General features: G+C 37.4%; 1 protein-coding gene and 1 long non-coding RNA gene across 9 annotated transcripts in view; one reads left to right on the top strand and one right to left on the bottom strand.

The window, feature by feature from the left end:
• Positions 1-12476, top strand: part of ABCC9 (ATP binding cassette subfamily C member 9) — a 133785-nt gene extending 121309 nt beyond the window's left edge. For all 8 annotated transcript variants that reach the window (XM_046012227.1, XM_046012235.1, XM_046012230.1 and 5 more), the window contains 4 exons: positions 762-865; positions 3219-3352; positions 4901-4963; positions 9793-12476. In XM_046012227.1, the coding sequence (XP_045868183.1) occupies positions 762-865; positions 3219-3352; positions 4901-4963; positions 9793-9930 (439 nt within the window). In that variant the 3' untranslated portion in view covers positions 9931-12476. The remainder of the gene's footprint in view (positions 1-761; positions 866-3218; positions 3353-4900; positions 4964-9792) is intronic.
• LOC123946637 lies at positions 3284-24379 on the bottom strand. The gene is made up of 3 exons (XR_006819641.1): positions 24281-24379; positions 16299-16450; positions 3284-3369 (listed from the first exon to the last, which is right to left on the bottom strand). It is a non-coding gene; the product is annotated as an uncharacterized LOC123946637 (long non-coding RNA).
• Between the last annotated feature and the right edge of the window lie 242 nt (positions 24380-24621).

The raw sequence follows: 24621 nt of genomic DNA on the forward strand, positions 1-24621 counted from the left end.
CGCTCATTTTACGGATAAGAATTTTGAACGTCAGAGAAGCTTTAACTTGTTTGAGTTCACGCACTTAGTAAGTGGTAGAACAGCAGTTCCAAGTAAAGTTTGTTTGACTCCAAGGTGCACCATGGCATTACGCAGCAGGTCATGTGGCTCCTTGCACCCGTCCTTTGTTCTCTCTTGCTCCCCTCCTCTACCTTAATTACAAAGAAGTATTGCCGCTTCTTTTTGTCTTGAAGAGAAAATGGACCTAAGAGTGCTCAATATTCAGCTGTAAAAGTTAAAAGTTGGGGATGTATCCAGTTAGTTAGCAATGCCGTAGCGAACTGATGTGTCTGGATAGATTTATTATGAATACTACTCTTGTGGTTGGTGCTGCATGGACTCTCTAAGATAGCTTTGCATGTTCTCCTATAATCATCGGTTCTGTAAAAACACCTTGCTAGACACTACTCAAGTTACTTTAATAGAGTATGAAAGTGGATAAATCCACATAATGAATTTTATCATGTCATATACGACATATAAATTTACTAACTGTAATTTCAGAAAACATTTTTCATAACATTACGGTCATCATTCATTTATTCATCCAACGTGAATTGAATGCCTGCTCTATCCTGAGCACTGGTCTAGGTACTAGGAATATAGCCATAACCAAAACAAATAGGACTTATATTTTAAGGAAAGAACAGCCATAAGCAAACATATGTAAAAATGCCTTTATTTTTGTTTATTCACTAAATAACTTATTTTTTCCCCTGCAGATTTAATTTAGATCCAGAGTGTAAATGCACAGACGACAGACTCTGGGAAGCTCTAGAAATTGCTCAGCTGAAGAATATGGTCAAATCCCTACCAGGAGGTCTAGGTATATTTTCTAGAGAATACACTTACTTTTATATATGCAATTAATTTTATATATCTCTATCTATAGTTTATGCTAGAATCACATAATTCATGTTAAGTCCCCTTATATTTAAAATGATCTCCAACACTCATTAGGACACTTCAAAATCTAATATTTTTTCATAGGATGTCAGAGGATGAAACCTATAACAAATTCTGTTCTATCTGAACACTCCAGAATATTCTAGTTAATACATTTAACTCTTCAGTCTTTTCACTTTAGCGGTACAGGTCATTTTAACTTATTTTGTTTTATTTTACTTTTTTGGAGAGAGAGGGTGCAAGAGCAGGAACAGAGGTGGAAGGACAGGGGAAGACAGAGAATCTCAAGCAGGCTCAGTCCACAGCCCTGAGATCATGATCTGAACCAAAATCAAGAATGGGATGCTTCGTGGACTGAGCCACCCAGGCGCCCCAGTGGTAGAGGACATTTGAATCAGAATATTTCCCTGTGGTCATTCTCATGTGATTGACATGACCCCTGACCCGCAGTAAATGGGGTAGAGGATTGAAGAGGCTACTAGGTTCAGAGTACTCCGTACCATGTAGGAGCAGGCAGTTTCTCCACATTGGCAGCCGTTTTCTTTGTTGCCAGGAGGGACTATTGCTTATATTTATGTGGCATAATTGTGTGAAGACATTATTTTCTATACTTTGCTGCAGTGTTGTTCAAGCCACCCCCATGTAAGGGATAAAACATGTACTCAAACAATCAGTGATCCAAATTTAGTCCCATAGGTAGACAATTTCTGGCAAATAACTGATGACAGAATAAAACAACAACAATAAGGAAAGAACATAACTAACAAAACACCAGATGGGCACCTGGGTGGCTCAGTCGGTTAAGCATCTGCCTTCAGCTCAGATCATGATCCCAGGGTCCTGGGAGTTGTGGGAGCAATTCCAGGGATCTGGATGAACTTTCCCATTGTAATTTTGAAGTATTGCATGGCGAGCCAAGCAAGTCTACTTGAGAAGTTGATAATGCATATAGACCCTTCTCCCAATGTGGTATTTAGACACACATTCAGTAGTTGGGAATATAGGCAATTAGGACTTTGTAGTCCTCTTCACTCACATGAAAGATGTATGCACCTCTTCTGAATCATGGGCACAGAGTTCAAGTGTTATGGTATAGTGTAAACAACAGAGGGTTGTATTTACACTATGTAATTGAATGTTGTTTATGTTCATTGTCTTCATAAAGATCACATCAATTGTTTGATAAAGATCTGGTTCAGACCAATTCTGGTGAAGAACAGCCATCATCTCTTGCACCCTCCTTATTTATTATGTAAACTTAAAAATTTAGAGAATTAAAGGCATAGCACCCAAGGATGAAAAATTCCAAAAATTTGATGCAGTGAGAAAATGTAAAATAGAAATTTAGGACTCTACTGGGAAGTGTTAAACAGGTATTTTGAAAACAGAATTTATCTTAAACTGACAACAGGACAGCTTACAAAATGTGGATGGAAACCAAAAAAGAAAAAGAAAATGATAGTGAGGGTCTAACATTCATTTATCCATCCAATAATGTTTTATTTAGCTGCTGTGTCAGATACCAGGTGCTGAGGATACACTGACAAACAGAAACAAACCCAGTCTTTAACCTGACAGTCCAGTGGGATGGTATAATGAAAACAGAAATGGACACTGGGGTCAAGAGTGTTCTGTTTCTTGTTTTTTTTTTTTTCTCTCTCTTTTTTAAAGATTTTATTTATTTATTTGACAGAGAGAAAGAGACAGAGATCACAAGTAAGCAAAGAGGCAGACAGAGAGAGAGAGGAGGAAGCAGGCTCCCTGCTGAGCAGAGAATCCGATGGGGGGCTCGATCCCAGGACCCTGAGTTCATGACCTGATCCGAAGGCAGAGGGTGAACCCACTGAGCCACCCAGGTGCCCCAAGAATGTTCTGTTTCTTATTGAGTTCTACTGTAAATTAGCTGTGTGATCATGGCCAAGCCACTTCATTTCTCTGGGCCTCAGATAATTATATTAAATAGTGTCATTAGATAATTATATTAAATAATTAAAAACCTCTCAGGTCTTCCAGTCTTCAAAATACTTACCAGTATTTTATATCCTGCTATAAGGATATAAAGATATTCACCACCTTTTGCCAAAAATAGGATGGCCCAGGATCATCTTCATTTTCCTGAAGTAAAATTCCTTTCACCTTTTCAGTATGAAAGCTTCGCAACAGTACAGTAAGCTCCTCCGTCTCTTGTAGGACATTCCTATTTTTCCCCTCCTTTGCTCAAGGAAAATGTTAACAACATTTGAGTGAAATCCTCGCCATTCTCTCTGATGTAGATGCAGTTGTCACCGAAGGAGGGGAGAACTTCAGCGTTGGTCAGAGACAGCTGTTCTGCCTTGCTCGGGCCTTTGTCCGCAAGAGCAGCATTCTCATCATGGATGAAGCTACGGCTTCCATTGACATGGCCACGGTGAGTGCACTGAAGAGCTGGGGAAATGCACATGAAAATGACAACTCAGTTTTTCCTGATTGCGTTCGAAGTCCTTAGTGCTATTGTTTTCAGTGTCTTCTCATTCATCTCGTTAATTAACTGATGATAGCACACCGAGAATTACAATAAAGGAAACATGACAATCTACTGCCAGTAAACATAAATTGGCTATCACTTTTTGATAAATTCTTAAGGCAGTAACATTCCAGTGCTCAGTTGACTTGAGTGCTATATTGTATTCAAGCATTCAAGTCTTATGCCATGGAAGTTATAAAATGAAGTATGCAAAATCTTCATTTAATAGAAATTGTTAACAAAAACATTTTCTAAAGCAATTTGAAGAAGAATTCGCTAGAATTAATAGTGATCTTCTCAATGTGTTCATGGTAACAAGCCAGAACTTTGCCTTTGAAAGAATTATTTAAAACTGTTAAATATGCCAAGAAGGATCTGTTTAGAAGGCTGTGACTGAGTGGAGAAAATGTCACATTAAACCACAAACTGTATACACTAGCAATTAATGTTGTTCTTACACAAGTTAACTTGATATTAAAAGTTTGGCATCAGAAAGGACAAAAATAGAAACATCCACAAACATGATATTCTCTTACTGAACACTCTAGATTGGGTAAAAAAAATCCCAAAATGTGAAAGTTTCAGGATTATTAACAGCCAATTATATACAGAGATGCTAATTTGACATCATTTCTTTCTACTAAGACTAATCAGTTACACAATATTATATATCCTTCTCAAAGTTCTTGGAATTTAAAGTAATAAAATAATTTCTAATTAAGCCAATTCACTAAAAAAGCATAACTACATCAGGATTAGTATTAATTGCTAAGGATTTACAATATTGGGGGTTATTATAATACAGCCTCAGTGGAGATGAGAAAGGAAGGGAGAATGAATTAATTGGCAATAAGCCACTTGACAGGAAGGAAGTCTTTACATTAAGGCTTAGGAATCAAGTTTTCCTCTGAGAGAGAGAGAGTGTGTGAGTCTTTATCCAGAACATCTTTTAAGATATAACGATAACAATAGTTTGTGAAGGAGATAAAAATGGTTTTTGCTTGGATGGTTCTTTTATGAGTCAAAATCCAAATTTAGGGCATGTGTTTTATTTCTTCCCTTTTCTGACCCAAAGGTTAACGCCATTTTAGAGTTTTATTAGTTTTGAATACATACTGTTTGTGGCATACCTTAAGTGAGCATTTCCATGACCATTTAATTTCATTTTCCCCTTTCAGTTCCCTGGTAACAAATCTATCAGTCATTCTGGGTTGATCACTAAGTTTTATTTGCCTTTTGAAGACCTATATCGAGCCCAGGAGAAGCTTGCTGTGGGGACTGCTCCCTGTGGCACCTTCCAGAGAAGACAGGAGCTAGGAGTTCTCAGAAGGGACGGGACCTGGGCGGGGAGTGGGAGGCAGGGTTGTGGTCTTTGGTCTCAGGGACAAAATAGTATGGTGAGAAAAAGGAGTCCAGAGAAAATTCAGACTTTGTTTATTGATTTTTTGGCAGGAAAACATTTTGCAGAAAGTGGTAATGACGGCTTTTGCAGACCGCACCGTTGTTACAATAGCTGTAAGTATTGGACACAAGGGTGATTATTTCTCTTTGGTTTTTGTTCTAAGATTCAGTCATCTTTATTCTGGGGGCAATTCAAGTATACATATGTTGGATTATGTATTTCTCTGCCAATGCTTCTGCATCTGTGCAAAAAAAAAAAAAACAACAAAACAATAGCAACAAAAACACAGCTATGCTCCGAAAGACTTTATACTGTTTTTTCCCCCCAAACTGTTCTACCTAGCTTCCCTGATTTACATTGATAGGATATCCTAAATCGAAGGATTCCAGCAGGAATGCCTGTGGGTTGTTTTTTTTTTTTCCACCAGATTTAGTTGGTAGTTCATATGGGATAATTCTCTTTTCAATAATGTAATCATCTGATGAGCTGTTTCAGAAGCAAAATTCTTCAACATGACTACCAGTTCTGCTACCGCTTACGCTTAATTTCTGTTCCTATTCACCTAAATGTTTGAAAAAAATGACATCACAGCTGAGGCAGACACATTCTGTGAGCACTGATCTAACTGAAAAATTGCCCAAACCTTTGTATTTGTGATGGCTTACTTACAGTAGGCCGTGGTTTCTTCTTCTCTTTGCAGATGGATGGATTCTTGCTTACATTCGGGCTTAATGTTTAACAAGAACTTTTTAAAATGAATCACCTGGACATTTTCCCTCTTGCTGATTCTCGTCTTTCCATTTCTCTTTTCTCTCCAGCACCGTGTCTCTTCTATTTTGGATGCAGGTCTTGTCTTAGTCTTCTCTGAGGGTATTTTAGTGGAGTGTGATACTGTTCCAAACTTGCTCGCCCACAAGAATGGCCTCTTTTCCACTTTGGTGATGACCAACAAGTAGACCGTCATCAGCTACTCTGCCAACTGTCCCATTCTCTGGTAGTTATCTTAGGGGCACCCTCTCAGCCAGGCACAGCTAATGCAATGACTAAAGGGGGTGGTGTGGTGAGGGATGTGAGAATGATTTATGTGAGAATACGTATTCTCACATAATACAGAGAATACAGAGTATTCTCACATAAATCATCTCAACCAGCTGCTTCAGTTACATTCAATACGGAATGAGACGCATGCATAACTTTCTTACATGTATAGGCAAGAGATGGGATTTACCAAAACCCAAGCACCAGATTTACTTCTGTTAAGACAGAGTATCTGAGGAAGACCAATTTCATTTTTCTTTGGGGGATATGTTGTACGTGTCCTTAAAAATACTGTACCTGTTCTTTACCTGTCCTGGAAATTGCATTTTTTAAGTTTACAGAATTATTTAGGCTTAACTGTTGAATACTGGAACTTACGCATGGAGTGCTTGCTTATGCTTTCATTTTTGTGAATGATGCATGCAGAAGGAGCACCCTTGGAAGTGCAACTTTTTTAAAGTGGCAGGAAATGATTCCCATCAGGGCCCACCTTCTGTACACTGGGCCTAAGTAAAGAAAAAGCCACTTTTCTCCCACTTTCCCAAAGAACTCTGCTCTGGAGGAGTTACCAGATTAAGTCATTCATCCTAGACTGTGAATGATTTAATGGGTGAGAGAATTGGCTAACTTGAAACAACAGTTCCCTAATATTTTCAGGAATTTTCTCACTGGAAAAGGTAGGGAGATATTTGGGGGAGGGGAGGAAGATCAACAGGTAAAGTGGGAGAGAAGCAGACCTTTGTCTACTGAAAAGACTAATTTTCTCTCTACTCAAAAGACTAGTTTTCTGTCTTGCATGACGCATGGTATTGTTAAGTGGCCCCATTTAGTTTATACCTGGAAGATTGCTTGAGCATAATTTGCATTTTTAACCAAAAAATTTTGTTCTCTTTCTTGACCGCCTGCATTCTCTGGACACTCTTCCATAGATTTCTGTATCTTTCACTCATTTTTCATTTCAAGACCACTGATGTGGGGGTGACCACTAGGATACTTCCCCACGGGAAAACAGAAAGCTGTGGGTAGGATGAATTACCAGGCTCTTAACAGAGAGAGAGCACCAGCAGCCTGTGGTAGAACCCTTGTAGAAGGATTCTCAGCTCTGTTAAACAGTAACTGTTCTTTCTTCCCTGCTAAAGTTATTTTGTTAATTTTGTTAACTAAACTGAAAATTGTGAAAGAACTTCAAAAGATAAACTTTCTCTGGCTTCTTAAAGGAAGTCTAGTGCACCAAAACAGTGCATGGCATTTATTTATTATGAAAGTGATTTTTCTACTTCACCCTTGATTAGGTTAATTTCTCTAGAGTATTTTGAAAATTGCATCAATGTCCTTATAATTGACACTATACTTTCTCAAGCAAAAAATAATTTGGATTAATGGAATAAGCACCACATATATTCCTTTCTATTGGCCAAGATTTTCCATGTTTTTCTTTTTCTTTTCTTTTTATTTTTAGATTTTATTTATTTATTTGACAGAGAGAGACATGGAGAGAGAGGGAGCACAGGCAGGGGAGTGGGAGAGGGAGAAGCAGACTACCTGCTGAGCAGGGAGCCTGATGCGGGGCTCGATCCTAGGAGCCTGGGATCATGACCCAAGCCCAAGGCAGATACTTAATGACTGAGCCACCCAAGCGCCACTTTATTTTTATTTCTTAAATAAACATTATTTTAGTATAATAAGGCAATGTTTATAACATTCTATTTAGGGATTTAGAGGCCATATTCTTTTTTTAGCATCGTGATATGGTTATTGAAGAATTAATCTTTTTCGGAGGGAAAACACAGCTGATATTAAACAGTTTATTAACCTTAAGTTTATTTTTGTTTCTAAATGCATGGGTATACAAGTGACTCTGGTCTTCTCTCAAAGATAAACATTATCCTGCAAATTTTGGCAATTCCTAAATATATATCATTCATTACCAATATTCAGTGGCTGATAGGTTTGTCTAGGGATGTTGGAAATAGTGGTACATGTTCTGAGCTGGCATCTTTATTATCCTCCATATATGTCTTACTTTTCTCCTCTAGTTGTCCCAGCTGTGACTGTTTGCTTTTCTGAAAGCATAAGCATTGAGACTACACCATCACGTGGCCCAGGGCAGGTGATAGGCTGGGGATGGCTTTAGATTGGAGTTTGGGTTATTAGGAGAAAGGACTTCAGAAAACTGTATCAAATTAACAGACGGTATTTTGGGGTTTGTCACTCCCATCAGCATGCTGAGATTTTGACCTGCATAGTCCAGGTCCAATATGGTGGCTCAGAACCAAATATGGCTACTGAGCACTTAAAATGAAGGTAGTCCAAATTAAGACACGTTGTAAGTATGAAATACACACTGGATTTCGAAGATCTGGTACTAATAGAAAAATTTAAAAGATACCATTACTAATTTTTGTATTGGTTATATATTCAAATACTTCAAATATATTGGGTTAAAATATATTATCAAAATGGATTTCATGGGGTACCTAGCTGGCTCAGTCGTAGAGCATGTGACTTCATCTCAGGGTCATGAATTCAAGCCCCACATTGAGCATGGAATTTATGTAAAAAAAAAAAATCAACTGGATTTAATATAACTTAACCTAGATTTCACCTGTTTATTTGTGCCTTGAAGCTGTGGCTTTTAAGAAATTTAAAAGTACCTGTGTCTCACATTGGTGGTCCACATTACATTTCTATTGCACAACACCTATCTTAGAAGTAAAATGACCCATGACACAGAATTTTCCCTTGTAAATTTTAAAAATAAAAAATAAGAGTAACTGACATTTAGTATGTGCTTGTATGAGTCAGACAAGGGGCTGAATTCTTTTTACAAGGATCACCTCATCTGACCCTCACCACCATCCTATGAGGCAGGTACTATATTCATACCGTCATTTTATAGATGTGGAACTTGAGGCATACGAAGTTGAGTTTGCTGATCAGGATTGTACAACCACACAGGTGGGGAAAGCAGAATACCTGCCCAGTATCACCTAAAGCCTGTGCTCTTAACCCTAACACTAATAACAGAAGGTGAGCCACACTTGAAAGCAGCAGACACTCCCTACAAAGCAATCTGATAGATTTCTAGCTATCATTTCTAGCAGGCAGAAATATCTCATGTTTTGAAGTTAATAAGCCTGATTTTTATGTTGGTTCTGCTACTTATTATCTATACAATCTCCTGTTTTTGCTTTACCTCTATGAGCCACAGTGGTCTCGTGCATAAAGCAGAGAAACACCCACATTTGAGGAATGTTTAATGATGAACAAGGTGTATGGAGCACCTAATGTATAATATATGGTCAATAGGTGGTAGCTTTTTTTTTTATTATTAATTACCAATCCCAAAGCTTCTCTCCAAAGGGTACCAGGCGAAAAGCGAGCATAAGTGTGTGGCAATGATCTCTGAAGACTACGAGCCGGCATGTCTAACATCCTGGATAATCCATTCTAACACTGCATGCTCGAATGGCCTTCCCCATAGTGTGTTCGCAGAATTGAACCACCGTCCGAGGCTCTTCAAGTTGTGCGGTGGACCACGAATTAGTTGATTCTACCCAAGAGATAATTTCAATCTAGACTAAACTATAACATAACTGGTTCACAATGGGTCTTCTTATCATTTAATTATTTGACAAACGAAATAAGCCTCCTTCACGTCAGTGAAAGTGCTGAAACTACTATATTATTACACTCAATTTAACACATCCAAGACCCAGTCACACTCGCCAGTATTTAAACTGATGTACATAATGATATATTAAATAAGACAGAAAGAGAGGCTGTGCTTCTGTTCTAGTACCTCCTAGCACCCCAAGATAAATAATCAGTGAGACACACCTATTCCATTGCTTTGGCTCATGAAATTTGTAACAAGTACCTGTATTTTTTTTTTCACTTGCAGCATCGGGTTCACACTATCCTGACAGCAGACCTGGTTATTGTGATGAAGCGAGGAAATATTTTAGAATATGACACTCCAGAAAGCCTCTTGGCTAGGGAAGATGGAGTTTTTGCTTCTTTTGTTCGTGCAGACATGTGAAGGGATGTCTTAAACCAATACATGGATTTAAAATAATGCAGTCATAACCTATTTAATGGATCATCAGCTTGACCTTCAAAACGTGGCATCTTAAATTTTTACACTTTTGAAAGGATATTTGTTGTGTTAGGGGACTTTGTCATTAGCTACGATGTCACTTTATCCATGAATACTCTATTTCCCATGTTGATATTTTTTTTTGTTTGTTTTCCAAGATCTTACTGCTTAATATGTTCATTACTGATCATCTTTCTAATGATTAAAACCTTACCTTTAAGAATAGCAGACTGTATTAAAACATGTAAGTTACTTTAAGTGGTAAGTCAACAGCGTAATTTCTCATAATGTTAAGGCTGGTAAATATCTTTCAGGCATAGAAGTCACCATGAGTATTCAGTATGCTTATACTCTTATTTATAAGAATATTTTTTCCATTTTGTTGGTGTCCCCAGATGTTATTGGAAGAGAATTAAGAGGGCAGGTTTTCTAATCAGTGAGAAAATAAAACACACAAATCCGTTATCTACTGTATGAGAATATTCTGTGTTCATTACCATTCGTAGTAATAGTGATGCTTTCACAGTCTCTCTTCCACATCTAAATTGTTTCCTGTTACCAAGAAGTCATTTGTGGTAGCTTTGAGAAGCCAATGCCTTAACCGGAAAGGTCATGGGAAGAGTTTAGGTATTTGAAAAATATACTCAAGTTTCCATTTTTCCCTGTCCAGTCAGGAGAGAGTTCCTAAGGTATCAGGAATGATGTGCTTTTTCCAGACTAAAGTTCAAAGAGGAAATACATTCAGTCCTTCTGTGACAGACCAGCTAAAACTCTCTCTGATTTAATTCACCAGCAAATGTGGTTATGATCCTGAGCCCTAAAATTCCACATTATTCAAGATTCAGGAGCATAGGCAAGTGGTCTCGTTTGCTTATATAAATATATATGAAACAAGTGTCTATTTCAAGGTGGAAGAGTTGACTTCTTTTTGACATTTCTGCCCAGTGGTGTCACACGTGTATGCACTTGGTACTGCTCGAATTTTAATGTACACCTTAAAAGTGAATCAAAATGTTATTCTAATTTTAATGTGTATGTTAAGAGTGCATCAAATATGGGTGGAATAGTAGTGTTACGTTTGCTTATAAATAAATTTTAAAATACTAAGTCACCTGCACTGTCACACTAAGCAGCCAAAGCTCTCTACTACAATTCTGTGCCCATCTAGTATAAAATGTAATGGGTTTTCATATGAAGATCACGTGCATTATTAGATTTTGAAGAATTGTGATTGATAGAAAAAGAGAATTTGTGCTCCCTCCCTGTAGTTTTTATGTGCGGTTTATTGTATTGTGTATTCACTCTTGGGAAATCTGTAATACTTGTTTAATGGCATATATGACTGGGTCTTCACCTGAATACAGAGTTCCAATGTTTACCTAAAATAAGTTCCATAAGGATGGACAGACATGTTCTGTGTCATTTAGTTTGAATTGACACCTGTTGTATATATAAAACCTCATTGAGAAAAATCCTCTTAATGTTTCCAAAGCTAAACAAAACAGAATCAATAACTATTAAATCAATCTTGAAAATATTTTCTGAAAATTCTACCAATCTCCCTCAAAGTATTTCTGGCATGGAAATGTTTTGTAAGGCTGCATTTATATGAGGCTTGCTATCAACTTATATCTCATTCTCACAGAGAAATGGGGATTTACCCAAAACAGCAACCCCTCATGATATTTGTAAATTATACCACTCTACAGAAATGTCAACAGAAGTATAGCTAATGACGCTAAACTGAGAATCACATTTATTATTCTGACACCCAAGTGGTCACTAGTTCCCTCATAGCTTTTAGTCACTTGAGTGTCTAATTGTTTACAAAACTGAACTGACTGAATAAATCAGGAATAACTTTTTTAATTGTTTAATCATCTATTATGTTATACATATGATATATTGAATACAGAAATATTTCAGCTTGAAATAATTTTTTACTAAATAGGCACATATCTATAAAAGATGAGCCTTAACCAAATCAAATTTTACACTCCCCAATTTTACATTTAATTAACCAAAATCAGCTTTAGAAATTTTAAATCCTTAATGTTTGTTAAAAGCAATAAATGCGTAAAGATTTATATGAAAAGTAACAAGTTTACTGATATCACTGTGAGGTTTTTAAAAAATCTGCCTTAAAGGACTGTGCATCCTCTATTTTTGTGTTACTACTCATGATCCATTTAAAAGTCAGCTTAGCTCTAAATGAGATACAAGAAGACTGGTATTGGAGATCACGTAACTGATGTTTGAGATGTGGGACCATGTCTCTTTGTCTTTATGTTCTTTGCATTTTATACAAGTGTCCAGCCCACAGTAAGCCCTTAAATAAGTATAGTTTATTGATCCACTGATTAATCCCACCACTAGCCATGGGCTTGAAACTCTGGGTTATTCTCTTCACTTCTTGTGTTATGTTTATTCTACCGTGAAAATATACTGACTTGGTATTATATAATAAATTACTCTTTCTCTTTGCTTGATTAAACAAGGTTATTATTCTTTCACTTATAATCTCATTGGGTATCAACCAGGATGATCAATAGATGTAAATCGATAACACACTGCTCTGACAATTTTGTTTCACATTTTCCACTTGTCCTGCACTTCATTACTCTTATATATTGGTTCTATGTGGAAGTTGCCATTAAGTGAAAGAGCTGTATCAATAAGTTTATGACATCTCTAATTCAATAGCTGGATGTCTGGACTTTCCCCTAAGGTTTATTGATCAATTTTTATAGTTATCTTCCAATATAACTTTTATCACTTATTTTGTACTATACTCTTTGGATTTCTGTGATTTATAGTACCATGATAATTCACTTATTGACCCATTGTCTAAAGTTAAATGAAATCTTCTCATCTTAGCATAAGAAACGGTAGTCAAGAGTATGTGTCCTGTAACTTACGTTTATTTTTTTCTTAAATAACTATACACCATTCCCAATAGCAGTAAGGTGCGCCTGGCTCAAACTTTCCGATGAAAGGACTTGTAGGTGTATTTCTAGAAAATGTCTCCAGATGAGATTGATAACTAACCAAGTCTGGGAATCACTGGTCTACCTCAGTTAGCACACAGTCTTCTTTGATATGATAACATGGAGCCACAGAATACTGAAGGTGATTTTCACATGCTCCCTCTCTTTCCTGACATTCTAGATTGCTAAAATGGGTCACTCAGTGTCACTGAGTGAACCCTTAGTTCCATCGTAAAGGAAACAGAAGTAAATAAACGGAATCTTCCCTGAGAAGATATACACTGGGGTTCTGAATGCTATTTCCTTTTGTTTTGTGTTTAATCACTAATACAGAATTTAAGGGGAAAATGTCTTCACAAAGATGCAAAGCCTTTATCCCCCACACGTAAATTAGCTGTCAAATTATTTGTACATTATTCCACTAAATTTGGGGTCATATTTCCAAATGTTTACAGTCCATAAATGTGAGCACGTTGGGTAGGTTTCACTGTTGATGTCTCACAATATGGAAAGGAGGTAAGTTATCTGATGATTATTCCCCTTTCCACCTTCAGCTTTTTTTTTCTACAGGTGTTGTCATCATTGCTGATATATGAAGGTTGATACATTCATTCTACATATCTACTATATAAGATTTAAATTAGTTCTGGGGTGGCTGGATGGCTCAGTGAGTTAAAACCTCTGCCTTCGGCTCAGGTCATGATCCCAGGGTCCTGTGATGGAGCCCCGCATCAGGCTCTCTGCTCAAAGGGAGCCTGCCTCCCTTCCTCTCTCTATCTGCCTAGTTCTCTGCCTACTTATGATCTCTGTCTGTCAAATAAATAAACAAAATCTTTAAAAAAAAAATGAGTTCTTTTTTGGAGTGCCTGAGTGGCTCAGTCTGTTAAGCATCTGACTTCTGGCTTGGGCTCAGGTAGTAATCTTTGGGTCATGGGATCAAGCCCTGCATCGGGCTCCTCACTCAGTGTGGAGTCTGCTTGTCCCTCTTCCTGTACCCCTGCCTCTCCCCCCTCTCATGCTCTCCCTCTCAAATAAATAAATAATTTCTTTTTCTATGGGTAGTAGCAAATTTCCCTTAGCCATTCATGCTGTGGTCACCAATGTCTACTTTCTAAATCGACAAAATCAAGGGAATCATACCTGGCTACCTGGCTAAATAAGTTAATTGGCTCCAAGAAGAATGCTCTCTATGACCTTTGTGTGACCAACAATCACAGATCATTTGCAATTATATACTACACACTAATGGCAAAGAGCTTTGTTTTATTTTTATCACTTAATCTGCCCACTGTATAAAATAACTAATGTGTTCATAAACAGCAACAGTATAACACTGTTTAATGCCACTTCATTCTCATTTTTCTCTTAGAGCTAAACTATGCACTATTTATACACATTATCAGTTATTGTTAAGTGAAAGACTATTGACCTTTAATATTATCAGAGTCAAGTGGATTTAGACCAGGTCTTCCATATCTAGGTATGTGCTCTTTGACCCATAGTAGTTGGGGCTTTGTTCCAACACTAGTTAAGTAAAGAGCAATTTTTAAAAAATCATCTTGTTTAGACATCCAGAATGTTCATCAAGCCTTTGAATGTGGACATAAAAAGAATTCTCAACTGTTTAAATCCCTTAATGTGTACCTCTTTCACAGGTCACAATGTATCCTCCAACACCTCACCCTGTGTGCATGCCACCCCCCTTGTGCACATATCTGTTCACATTTTCTCTTGCTGTCTTAAATTAGAATAAAGCTGCATGAATCTTTTCATCACGTATTAATACAATGCATAGAAAAGTCAAATACAGGTACTTACAATGCACAACATGAAGAGAAATTCTTATAACTACAATAATATTTAAGTGTATCTTTTAGCCCTAATGCTACTTTAGGAAGACACTTCACTTCTAGATGGATCATAAAATGTGTTTTCAGTGAGAGAAGATTCAACGTGTTTTTTTTCCCCCTATCATTATTTTTTAAAGATAACCATGGCAACATATTGCTGGGTTATAGTGAGCAGGCTCTTTTTAGTTCAACAAAAAATGATAATGGTTGTCATAAAGGTAATGACCTGGTCTGGGCATCTATGAAAGAAAGATGGTTGTCTCTTTACTAAAGGATGCTACAGGAAAACAAACTTGGGTTTTTCAACCGGGCTAATTATTTTATGAATATCTGCTATGTGTTTACCTTTCAGTAAATCAGGTGTGATTTGAGAAGATTATTTGTCAGGGTAGCACAGAGCTTTCTGGTATGTGAAAAATAGTATGAAATCTTCTGAAATACTATCTTTATTGTACTTCTTCCTCAGGGAAAGAACTGAGATTAGAATTTAAATGAATCACCTCAAATCTGGATCTGTCTCCAGAGATGGCACTTTATGCACCAGGGGATGGGAGTGCAGAGATGGGGGTGCTGCTGAAAGGACACATCTGCCTTGAAATCCAGGGAACGCAGAATTATGGGTCCTAGGAGAAGTGCGGGCTGGGCCAGCTCTAACAGCCTGTTCAGGGACAGTCCACTCACTCAATTCCATCTTTCTATCTCAAGCTTCTCCACTTCCTTCTACCCTTCTGTGCCATTCTATATCCTTCCATCTCCATCTTTCTCTCCTTGCCTGTAGCCTTGATCACTCATATCTCCAATGAAATCCTCTAGCACCAGGACCCACAACTATCTCTACTTCTCAGATTGTCCATTTCAAAGTATCAAGCAAGGCATCTACTTTGTGCAGCTCATCTTTCTATCTTATGCATGACTGGACAACTTTTCACTACTTCGAGTCAGGTATTGAACTCTGGCCTAAATGGCTGTGGTTGGATATTATACGCCAGTTGGAAGTAATATCCTATGGCAAGGAAAATGTAACGCAGGCTGGAGAGTGACATTCAAGCAAGAATACAAGCCAAAATTACAACCAGTAGTTTCAGAAAAAGAGTGGTAATACCAAGCTGGCTACTGATCATTTTTCTTTGGGGAAAAAAAAATTAAGGGAGGGAGAACCATTCTTCTATCACATGAGCAGTAGAGTGAGATGGTTGACTAAACCCTTTGGACATTCTTAACATGGTCCCACACCCTACAAGGATGTAAGTTTCTTTTAAAGAAGAAAACAAAATTTCCTGCCATAAGTCATCACCTCCAAATATTGACTTTTTAAGCCCAAGTTTTATTTCCCTGTGGGAATGACTGCATAATTCACAGGCTGTGAGACACTTTTTCACAACCACCCATTCAAAACAAGCAGTAACACCCACCTCGAATTGTACTCTCTTACCCATTTTAGGATCCCCAACACACAGGACAATTACAAGCATACCTTAGATAGAGGCACCAGTTCTTCCCAGGACCTGCCACTCTCAGACACTTAGAAGTGCCAAGCACTTGGCCAAGGCACTGAATTTGCTGTGACATTGGCCAACTGGAAAAGAGAGGTGGCAAAAGGCTGTGATTTGAGGTACAAGATTTCACCTGAAAAAAAAAAAAAAAGAGTTTCTTTTTTTTTTTTTTTGTTCCCACTTGACTGAACTTCTAGCATATGTTAAATTCAGTAAAATATTGTATTGGAAACACAAGACATCTAGGCTTTTGGCCAAAAAACTTAGGGAAAAAATTAGCAAGCTTAATATTTCATGAGAAATTCTTGGCTTAAACAATATTTTAATAAATCTTAGTTATGTGTGCCAATAAAGCAGAGAGATGACACAATGACTTATGATTTAAATATTATATAATCTCTGTAACATCTAGTACCATCTTGTATCAAACGACACGAAGAAGGAAAATTCTGGGGGAAAGAAGAAAAGAGCTATGTGAAGTCAATTCAAATACTAGTAGAATGCATATTTGCATAAACTATCTCATTAAAAAATTTGATGAAAGGATAATTACAACTAATATATATTGAGCAGATATGATATGAGCCTTATAAGTATAATCTCATTTAATCTTGACAAAAATTCTACAAGACAAACATTATCACCACTTTGTAATTGGGGTTCAGATTGGACAATTTGCCCAAGGTTTAGTAGAACAGAGATTCAGGTAGTCCAACCTCAATGCCCACACTCCTGGACATGTGCTGTACTAGACTAATGATGCAGTTAGTGAGTCCATTGAGTTCTCTCGGAAATAAATTATTTACATGGTCTGTGATATATAATAATAATTATGTTGGCCTATAGAGAATATATTGAAAAAAGGAAGTGGACCAGGAATTAGAAGACCTGAGTTCTAGTCTTGGTTCTGTCACATATTGGATGTGTGACATTAATCATTTAAAGTCTGAGTTTCCATTTTCTCATTTGCAAAAAGGAAAACAAAAAGGCATGATAACTACTCTGCCAGCTTCACTGAGTTTTTGTGATTTATGGCAATGAAAGGATTTTGTAATTTGAAAAGCACATTCTGACATGAAATATCACTACATATACCACATCTTAATAGTATTATGTGGGATTATTTTGTAAGTCACAGAATAAGCTTTCTCCCTCTTAAAAAATTAATATGATTCCAACTTTACAATGGTAAAATGGTATATTCATAGTGAGGTATTATACACAATGGCTCTAGAATATTGATATCCTTGGGGTTCTGGAAAGGGCAAGTGCAAAATAAATCTGTTGAGGTATAACCTAGACCTCCTGGAAAGGGGGGGGGAGCAACAGAATTAATTCACATTCAAAATTAAAACCACATGAGAAAATGAAACACCATGATGAGTAGCAAGAGACACAATAGGAATACTAGCACAAGGACTAGAAATATTAAAACAATCTATAAGAGATTTAAAAATATGTATGTTTGCCAATAGGTTGTAAAAATATGCTCAACATCATTCTTCACTAGGAATGCAAATAAAAACAGCTCAAACTACAAAGACTGATCATGGCAAGCTCTGGTGAAGCTGGGACTCCCACACACGGCGGAAGCGAGTGTAAATGGCACAACCTTCATGGAAAATAGGTAGTTTCTCTAAGGCTAAATATATGCCTATGCCAGGACTCAACAATTTCACTCCTGAACTTGTACCCAAGGGAAATGAGTGTTTTTGTCACAAAAAGACTTGTACAGAAGTGCTCATAGCAGCTTTATTCATCTAGTCCAAAAAAACCCAAAACAGCCCAAATGCCCATCAACAGGAGAATGGATAAATAAATGGTAGCTTCTTCACACGATGAAATACTTAGCATAGAAAACAACATAGCCAAACCTTCACAAATATGTGGAGTACAGGAAGTCAGGTACTGAAGAGTACCTACGCTAGGAGCCCAGGGACACACAACTCAACAAGAAGCAAAACAAACAGACAATGAAATAAGTCATAACAGAGTTAGCTCTGGGAGAGAACTGTTACAGTGTGCAAAGGTGCAGAAGGCAATCTAGGGTGACAGACATATTTTATGTCTTGATCTGTGAACCACGTGGTAGTTATATGGTTGCATGTATAGGCTTTTAAAAGGTAAGAGAAAGCAGATTAATTTGGATTGGACAAATGGAACTAATAAAGAAGAAAAAGCCATTAAAATTAAACATTCAATGGATGGGTTAAACAGCAATTAAGTTTAGATGATGAGAGACTTCTTTCCATTGGAAACAGATCGAGAATGTACCCAGAATGAAACACAGAACAAGCTGATAGAAAATATGAAGCAAAATGAGAAGATATGAAGGACAGTATTAGAAGCTCTGAAATACGGGTCTTAGAGGGAAAAAAGAAAAACCCAGAGTGAAGATGACTTAAAGAGCCAAGAACTATTCCTTAAAAAATTCAGACTCAGATGATTTCAAAATTATTGCCCTTTCAAGGAGCTAATCCCTATCCAATTAAACTATTCTAATCCACAGAGAAAGAATCTGCATCAATTCTTTTTGCAAAGACTCATAACCTGGGATGCCTGCGTGGCTCATTAGGTTGAGTGTCAGGCTCCTGATTTCAGTTCAGATCATGAGATCAAGCCCCACGTTGGGCTCCGTGCTGGGCATGGATCCTGCTTAAGATTTTCTATTCCTCTCCCTCTGCCCCTCCCCCTGCACACTAGCTTTCTCTCTCTTGGGGGGGAAAAAAAAAAAGGGTCCCCTGGCTGGCTCAGTAGGTTAAGCCTCCGGCTTTTGATTTTGGCTCAAGTCATAATCTCAGTCAGGATCCTTGGATGGAGCACAGGGCTCCACGCTCAGCAGAGAGTCTGCTTGAGGAATATCTCTTCCTCTTGTTCTCCCACCACCACCACCTCCCCCACACACTAATCGTGCAGGAGTGCTCTCTCTTTATCTCTCAAATAAATAAATCTTTTTTAAAAATAAATAGTTAATTAAAATTAAGAGGACCCATAACTTTCATCCAAAACCAGAGAGAACAGACAAAATAATACATGCCAATCTCACTTATAAATATTGATGCAAAAATCCTAAGTTAATATTAGCAAAAATGATTCAGCCTTGTATTAAAATAATATATCACCATGACCACATGCAGTTTATCTCAGGAATGTAAAAACTATCTGACATTTTTTTAAATCCAGTGCTTTAATTTACCATATTAATTGGTCAAGGAAGAAACAAAAACAAAAGCTAAAAAAAAATTTATGTAATTCACCATACATTACTAATTTTAAAAAACCTAGAAAAGTAGAAAGAGCACACTACCTCAAAATGATAACTATGTAAATTATATATTTTGGAAGCATTTTTCTCAAAATCACTAAGGAGAAGAGCATGCCTTTTATAACCATTGTTATGGGCTACTGGCCCCAAAATACTAATAAATGCAGGTAAAGAAAATATTCAAATAATAAGTGATAAGTTAGTTAAATACTGATTACGGAAGTTGTGTCACAATTACATTTTTTTTTAGAAAATATGTTTTAAGTGTAACAGCCTGTGCTAAATCCTGTACATACTCACCTCACTTAATCTACACAACTCTGAGAGGTAGATGTTAATGTGTCCATTTTCCAGAAGAGGAAACTGTTTCAGTGTGATGGAGTATATTGCTCAAAGCCACCAGCTAAGTAACTGGCAGCACGGCCAACTGATCCCACATCTTTCTGACCCTAAAGCTTTGTGAGATTAGGCAAAAAGCTAAGGCATATTTCATGCATCTTCCCAATTCCTCGATTTAAAAAAAAAAAAAAGTTTGACCCAACTGCACAATAAACTTCTGTAGGTTTACAGAAAGATCATATTATTACCCCATTTACTCTAACAATCAGTGAGGTAATGTTGCATTTTAAATTAGTAACAAATACCAAATTTTTAATTCTAATATGAACCTCTTTAGAAAAATGACTTTGTGAAAGCTTTTCTGGCACAGAAAATTTTTACCTAAAGGAAAATCCAGGTCACTTAATAGCAGGAAAAAATAGCAGGAAAAAAAAAATCCTGGCAAATGATCATGAAGTCTAAATATCACTTTCAACCTCTATAATCCCTTTCGCAACTGGCATTTTTGAAAGGTGGCAATAAGGAATCACCCTACAGAGGGTTCTGGAAAATGTCAGGTTTCTCTTTCCAAGTACCGTATGAGTCACTGAGTTTTCAAAACATTGTGACGTGAAGCTTAGCAATAGATCAGGACATTGTTGGGAATTGCTCTTTCCCTAAGAGCTTCAGAAAAACCTGTCAAGTGTTCCTATGGCAAAAGAGATCCCAGGCTCATGTGACCTCACCTTTCTTTGGCACAAGAATATCAAAGCATAATGTCAAGGCCTGGGAAAACGAACAGTGACAGCCACTATTCCTCATCTTCTCTTGGAAGGGACCCCACCAACTTTATTGAGTATAGCATTTTGTACCCTACTGGCAGAAAATAATTACTACGGGTACTTTCTACTTGATTGAAGAAACTACTTTTCTCTTGGAGACATTAACATAGTAAAACAAACAGGTTGAATTTCTGGGTCCTTATTTTGTTACCAGGGCCGTGGCTGGCTTCTTTTCAGTATTTAAATTCAAGAGTGGAGGAGCTACGGGTCCAAGTGTTGGTTAGTAGCACTCTGAAGGTCAGTGAGTCTCAAAAACTGTACTCTAGTCTATAAAGTGATATTGTCATGTCTCCTTAGTCTCAGGTTAGTAGAGATAGTTAACAAATAGTTAAAGGAATCTGTGGGTCTATACCTTTCCCCCTTCCCACCTCCACACCCAGCTCAGATCTTTTGGACCACCACCCAACCAAACCAGCCCACTATATGAATAAGAACTGACAACAGACCAACCACCACATTCTACCTCTGAAACTAATAATACACTGTATGTTAACTACATTGAATTTAAATGATTAAAAAAAAGAAGAAGAATCCAAAATTTATTAAGTACTTACTATGGGCCAGTCACTATCCTGAGCACTTTTATAGAGATTGTATCATCCTGTCCTCCAGACAATTCTATGAGTTTCTTATACCTGAGTGAGCAAGAGGGTCTCCAGGGGAACTTTCAAGTGGGCATTATTTTATTATAAGTATTTAAACCTTCTCATTAAAGATATTTTCATTTGGGGGCCAAAGATTTTATATCTTATCCTACCCTCGCTCACTAAAAGCCTGGAGGGGCATAGAACAATGTTACCAGGTGTTTCTCATGTAGATGAACAATGGAGTAACAAGTGTCCCTCTGAGACACTGTCCAGTGAGAAAAGCATGGGATTTGGGATCGGATGTTTTGAGTCTGTTGTAACTTTTCATCTAATAAGTATTTGATTTTGGATAATTCATTTAGTTCTGCTCTAATGGACTCATGTGTAAAAGGAAGAAAACAACCCAGCACGGCTGTATCAAGCATTAAGTCAATGTTTTTCAGAGCTTAGTATATGCAGACTCTCTCCATCTATTCTGTGGGTAAATGGAGAGATAGATAGATCAGTGAATCCCCTTGCCACTCTCCCCAGCTTGCCCACTTCTTCTCTTCCGACGGATATGTTGGTCTTGTTCCTATTCTTCAAACACACCAAACCATTTCCTTTATATTTGTTCTTGAGCTGCCTGAAGCACTCTTCCCGCCCCAACCTCCCACACTCCAATGCCGTTCATCACCTGACTAGTCCTCTGTTCAAATTCCACCTTCTTAAAGAAGCCTTTTCTAAACTGTATATAAAATTGCCAATTTCTGGCCCCAGTTACTTTCAATATTTACTCCCCTGCTGTATTCCCCTTCTAAGGCTTGACACACACCATTGATAACCACATAATGTACTACTCATTTATTTGCTTGCTCACAGCTTCCCCCACAAAATGCCTAGGTGCAGGGGCTTTGTTTTTTCACCTAGATGTACATTAAAAGGTTGTGATTGTTCTTAATGCCTCCCTTCCTGACTTGCTGATCCACACCTCTGAGCTGGCATAAGTTTGAATGGATTCTTCTGCACGAATGGTGCTGATGGTTATCCTTAAAGAAGTGGGGTGGCCTAATTTCAAGGTCAGTGAGGGGTTATTTGGTATGTAAATAGATACATATATCAAAAAGAAATATTCTCTAAACTCACTGGAATAGATAAATAAGAAGAGTTACATTGTCATTCCCATTTCATGATAACTCAAAAAAAATGAGTGTATAACATGCTGTTTTGATTACTAGTTTATGTAACAGTTTTATTAAACTGATTCCCAAGCAATATGTTCCAAAGTGGTTTATATGAGGACACTACTAAAGCAGCATACCAAGCAAATAGACCAACCGTTATTTGGGCTGCTAACATGAATCGTTTCCACTGTCATTTTGAAGACTCTCCAAATTCTTACGTCTGATATGGCTCAGGAAGTCCAAGAGTTCGAAATTCACAAGTCTAGTCAGAAGCAAGGTCATTAAATGCCAGGACTTCACTCTTTATCTAGAGAGTACTTTCAAGGACTACACGGATTTGTACTTGATGATCAAAGCAGCAGACAATTGGAAAAAGCATCAGCCTAATACTTTCTCCACTTGTTTGAAGGCACCTGACAAACTTTGTTGTTAGGAGAACAGGAATTGCAGAAATGTCTTTATCCACGAACAAAACGCTCATACATTCCAGAAGGAATTTAAGAGATGTTTACTTAAAAGTGAACAGATATCCTTGAATTGCTTCCCAGTTGCATAAATTTCCCTGGTATGCAACATAAACAGATTCTAACAGAATTCTTAAAGTCTTATAGTCAAGAAAATCATAAGATTTTAATAGTTTAGCTCTGTTCTACATTTCTTACTGGTCTCCTCAAGAGTGGTGCACAAATTAGTCTTCACTCTTAAAAGAACAAATGGGTAAATTATAGAACAGTTAAGAAAACACATGTAACTTTTAGTGGATGGTAGCAAAATAGTGATTAAACAAATAGACCAATAAAATAAGCCTTAAGTAGTAAACGTGTTCTTAAAAAATTAATTGATTTCCTGAACAAATTTCTCAAGGTAAATTTAAATGTTCATATTTGGGCCATAATATGAGAAGAGGAAGATCGATAGGGAGAGTAACTGATACCAATCAATAATAAAGAGTTGACCCTTGACCAACTTGAAGGTTAGGAGTGCTGACCCCACATGCAGTTGAAAATTCATGTATAACTTTTGACTCCCCCCCCCCAAAAGTTTACTAATCATTTAACTTCGACAGGAAGCCTCAGGGATGACATAAGCAAGTATGCTACCATGTATTTTGTATGTTATATGCATTATATACTGCATTCTTACAATCAAGTAAACTAGAGAAAAGAAGGCTTTATTAAGAAAATCACAAGGACTGATGTAATGAGCACAGGGTATTATACAAGACTGATGAATCACTGAACTCTACCTCTGAAACTAATAATACACTATATGTTAATTAATTGAATTTAAATTTTAAAAAAATTTAAAAAAAAACAGAAAATCACAAAGAAGAGAAAATTCATTTATAGTACCGTACTGTATTTATTGAAAACAATCTGCCCAGAATTGGACCCACGCAGTTCAAACCCACGTTGTTCAAGACTCAATGTTTTTCCCTGTCACAATAAATACCACAGTCAGCTCTGATTCTTCTCCCTCCCATTACTGATTCTGTGTAACATTCCTTTTGTATATATTTGCTTATTAGCCCCAGACCTCATTCCTTCTCTAATTAATATAATAGTTTCCAGTATCCCCTTCTGCCAATCACAAAGTTTTGGAGCCCAAGGAACTCTACTCAGATATGCAATTCTCAAAGCCATCATAGCCCCTGCTTCCTGACCAGTCCTACTAAATCAGACTTAGCATGTCTATCTACTGAAAACTGCCCCCCCCCACTCCTTTGTTGAGCATTTAAGGCCCTCTATGCATTTATTTTCAAGTCCCTGACATGGTTTTCAGCCTTACCTTTTCCTTGCATTGGTCCAAAGTATTTTTTCAGCACTTCTGTCATTTGAGCGGTGATCAGCCAGAGGCTTAGGACACAAAGATAAAGAAGCTGGAGGCTTGCCCTCCAGCAACCCTCAGACTCTTGGGGGCTGAGTGGTGGAGGGGACAAGTACATGAATAATGCATGTGTTGAGAAGAGTGGTGACAGAGGCTGCCCAGGCAACCCTGGACTCAGGCGTCCAGTCTGGCCATCTTATTGACCTTGCTTCATCAATGTTAATTCATTCAGTTCTGTGCTGAAAAGTGGCCACCCTGGCCACTCCACAGTTTCGTCCCTGATGTTTCCTTTCCGTGGAAGG

The sequence above is a fragment of the Meles meles genome, chromosome 7 (genome assembly GCF_922984935.1).
Source record: "Meles meles chromosome 7, mMelMel3.1 paternal haplotype, whole genome shotgun sequence".
Taxonomy (NCBI): domain Eukaryota; kingdom Metazoa; phylum Chordata; class Mammalia; order Carnivora; family Mustelidae; genus Meles; species Meles meles.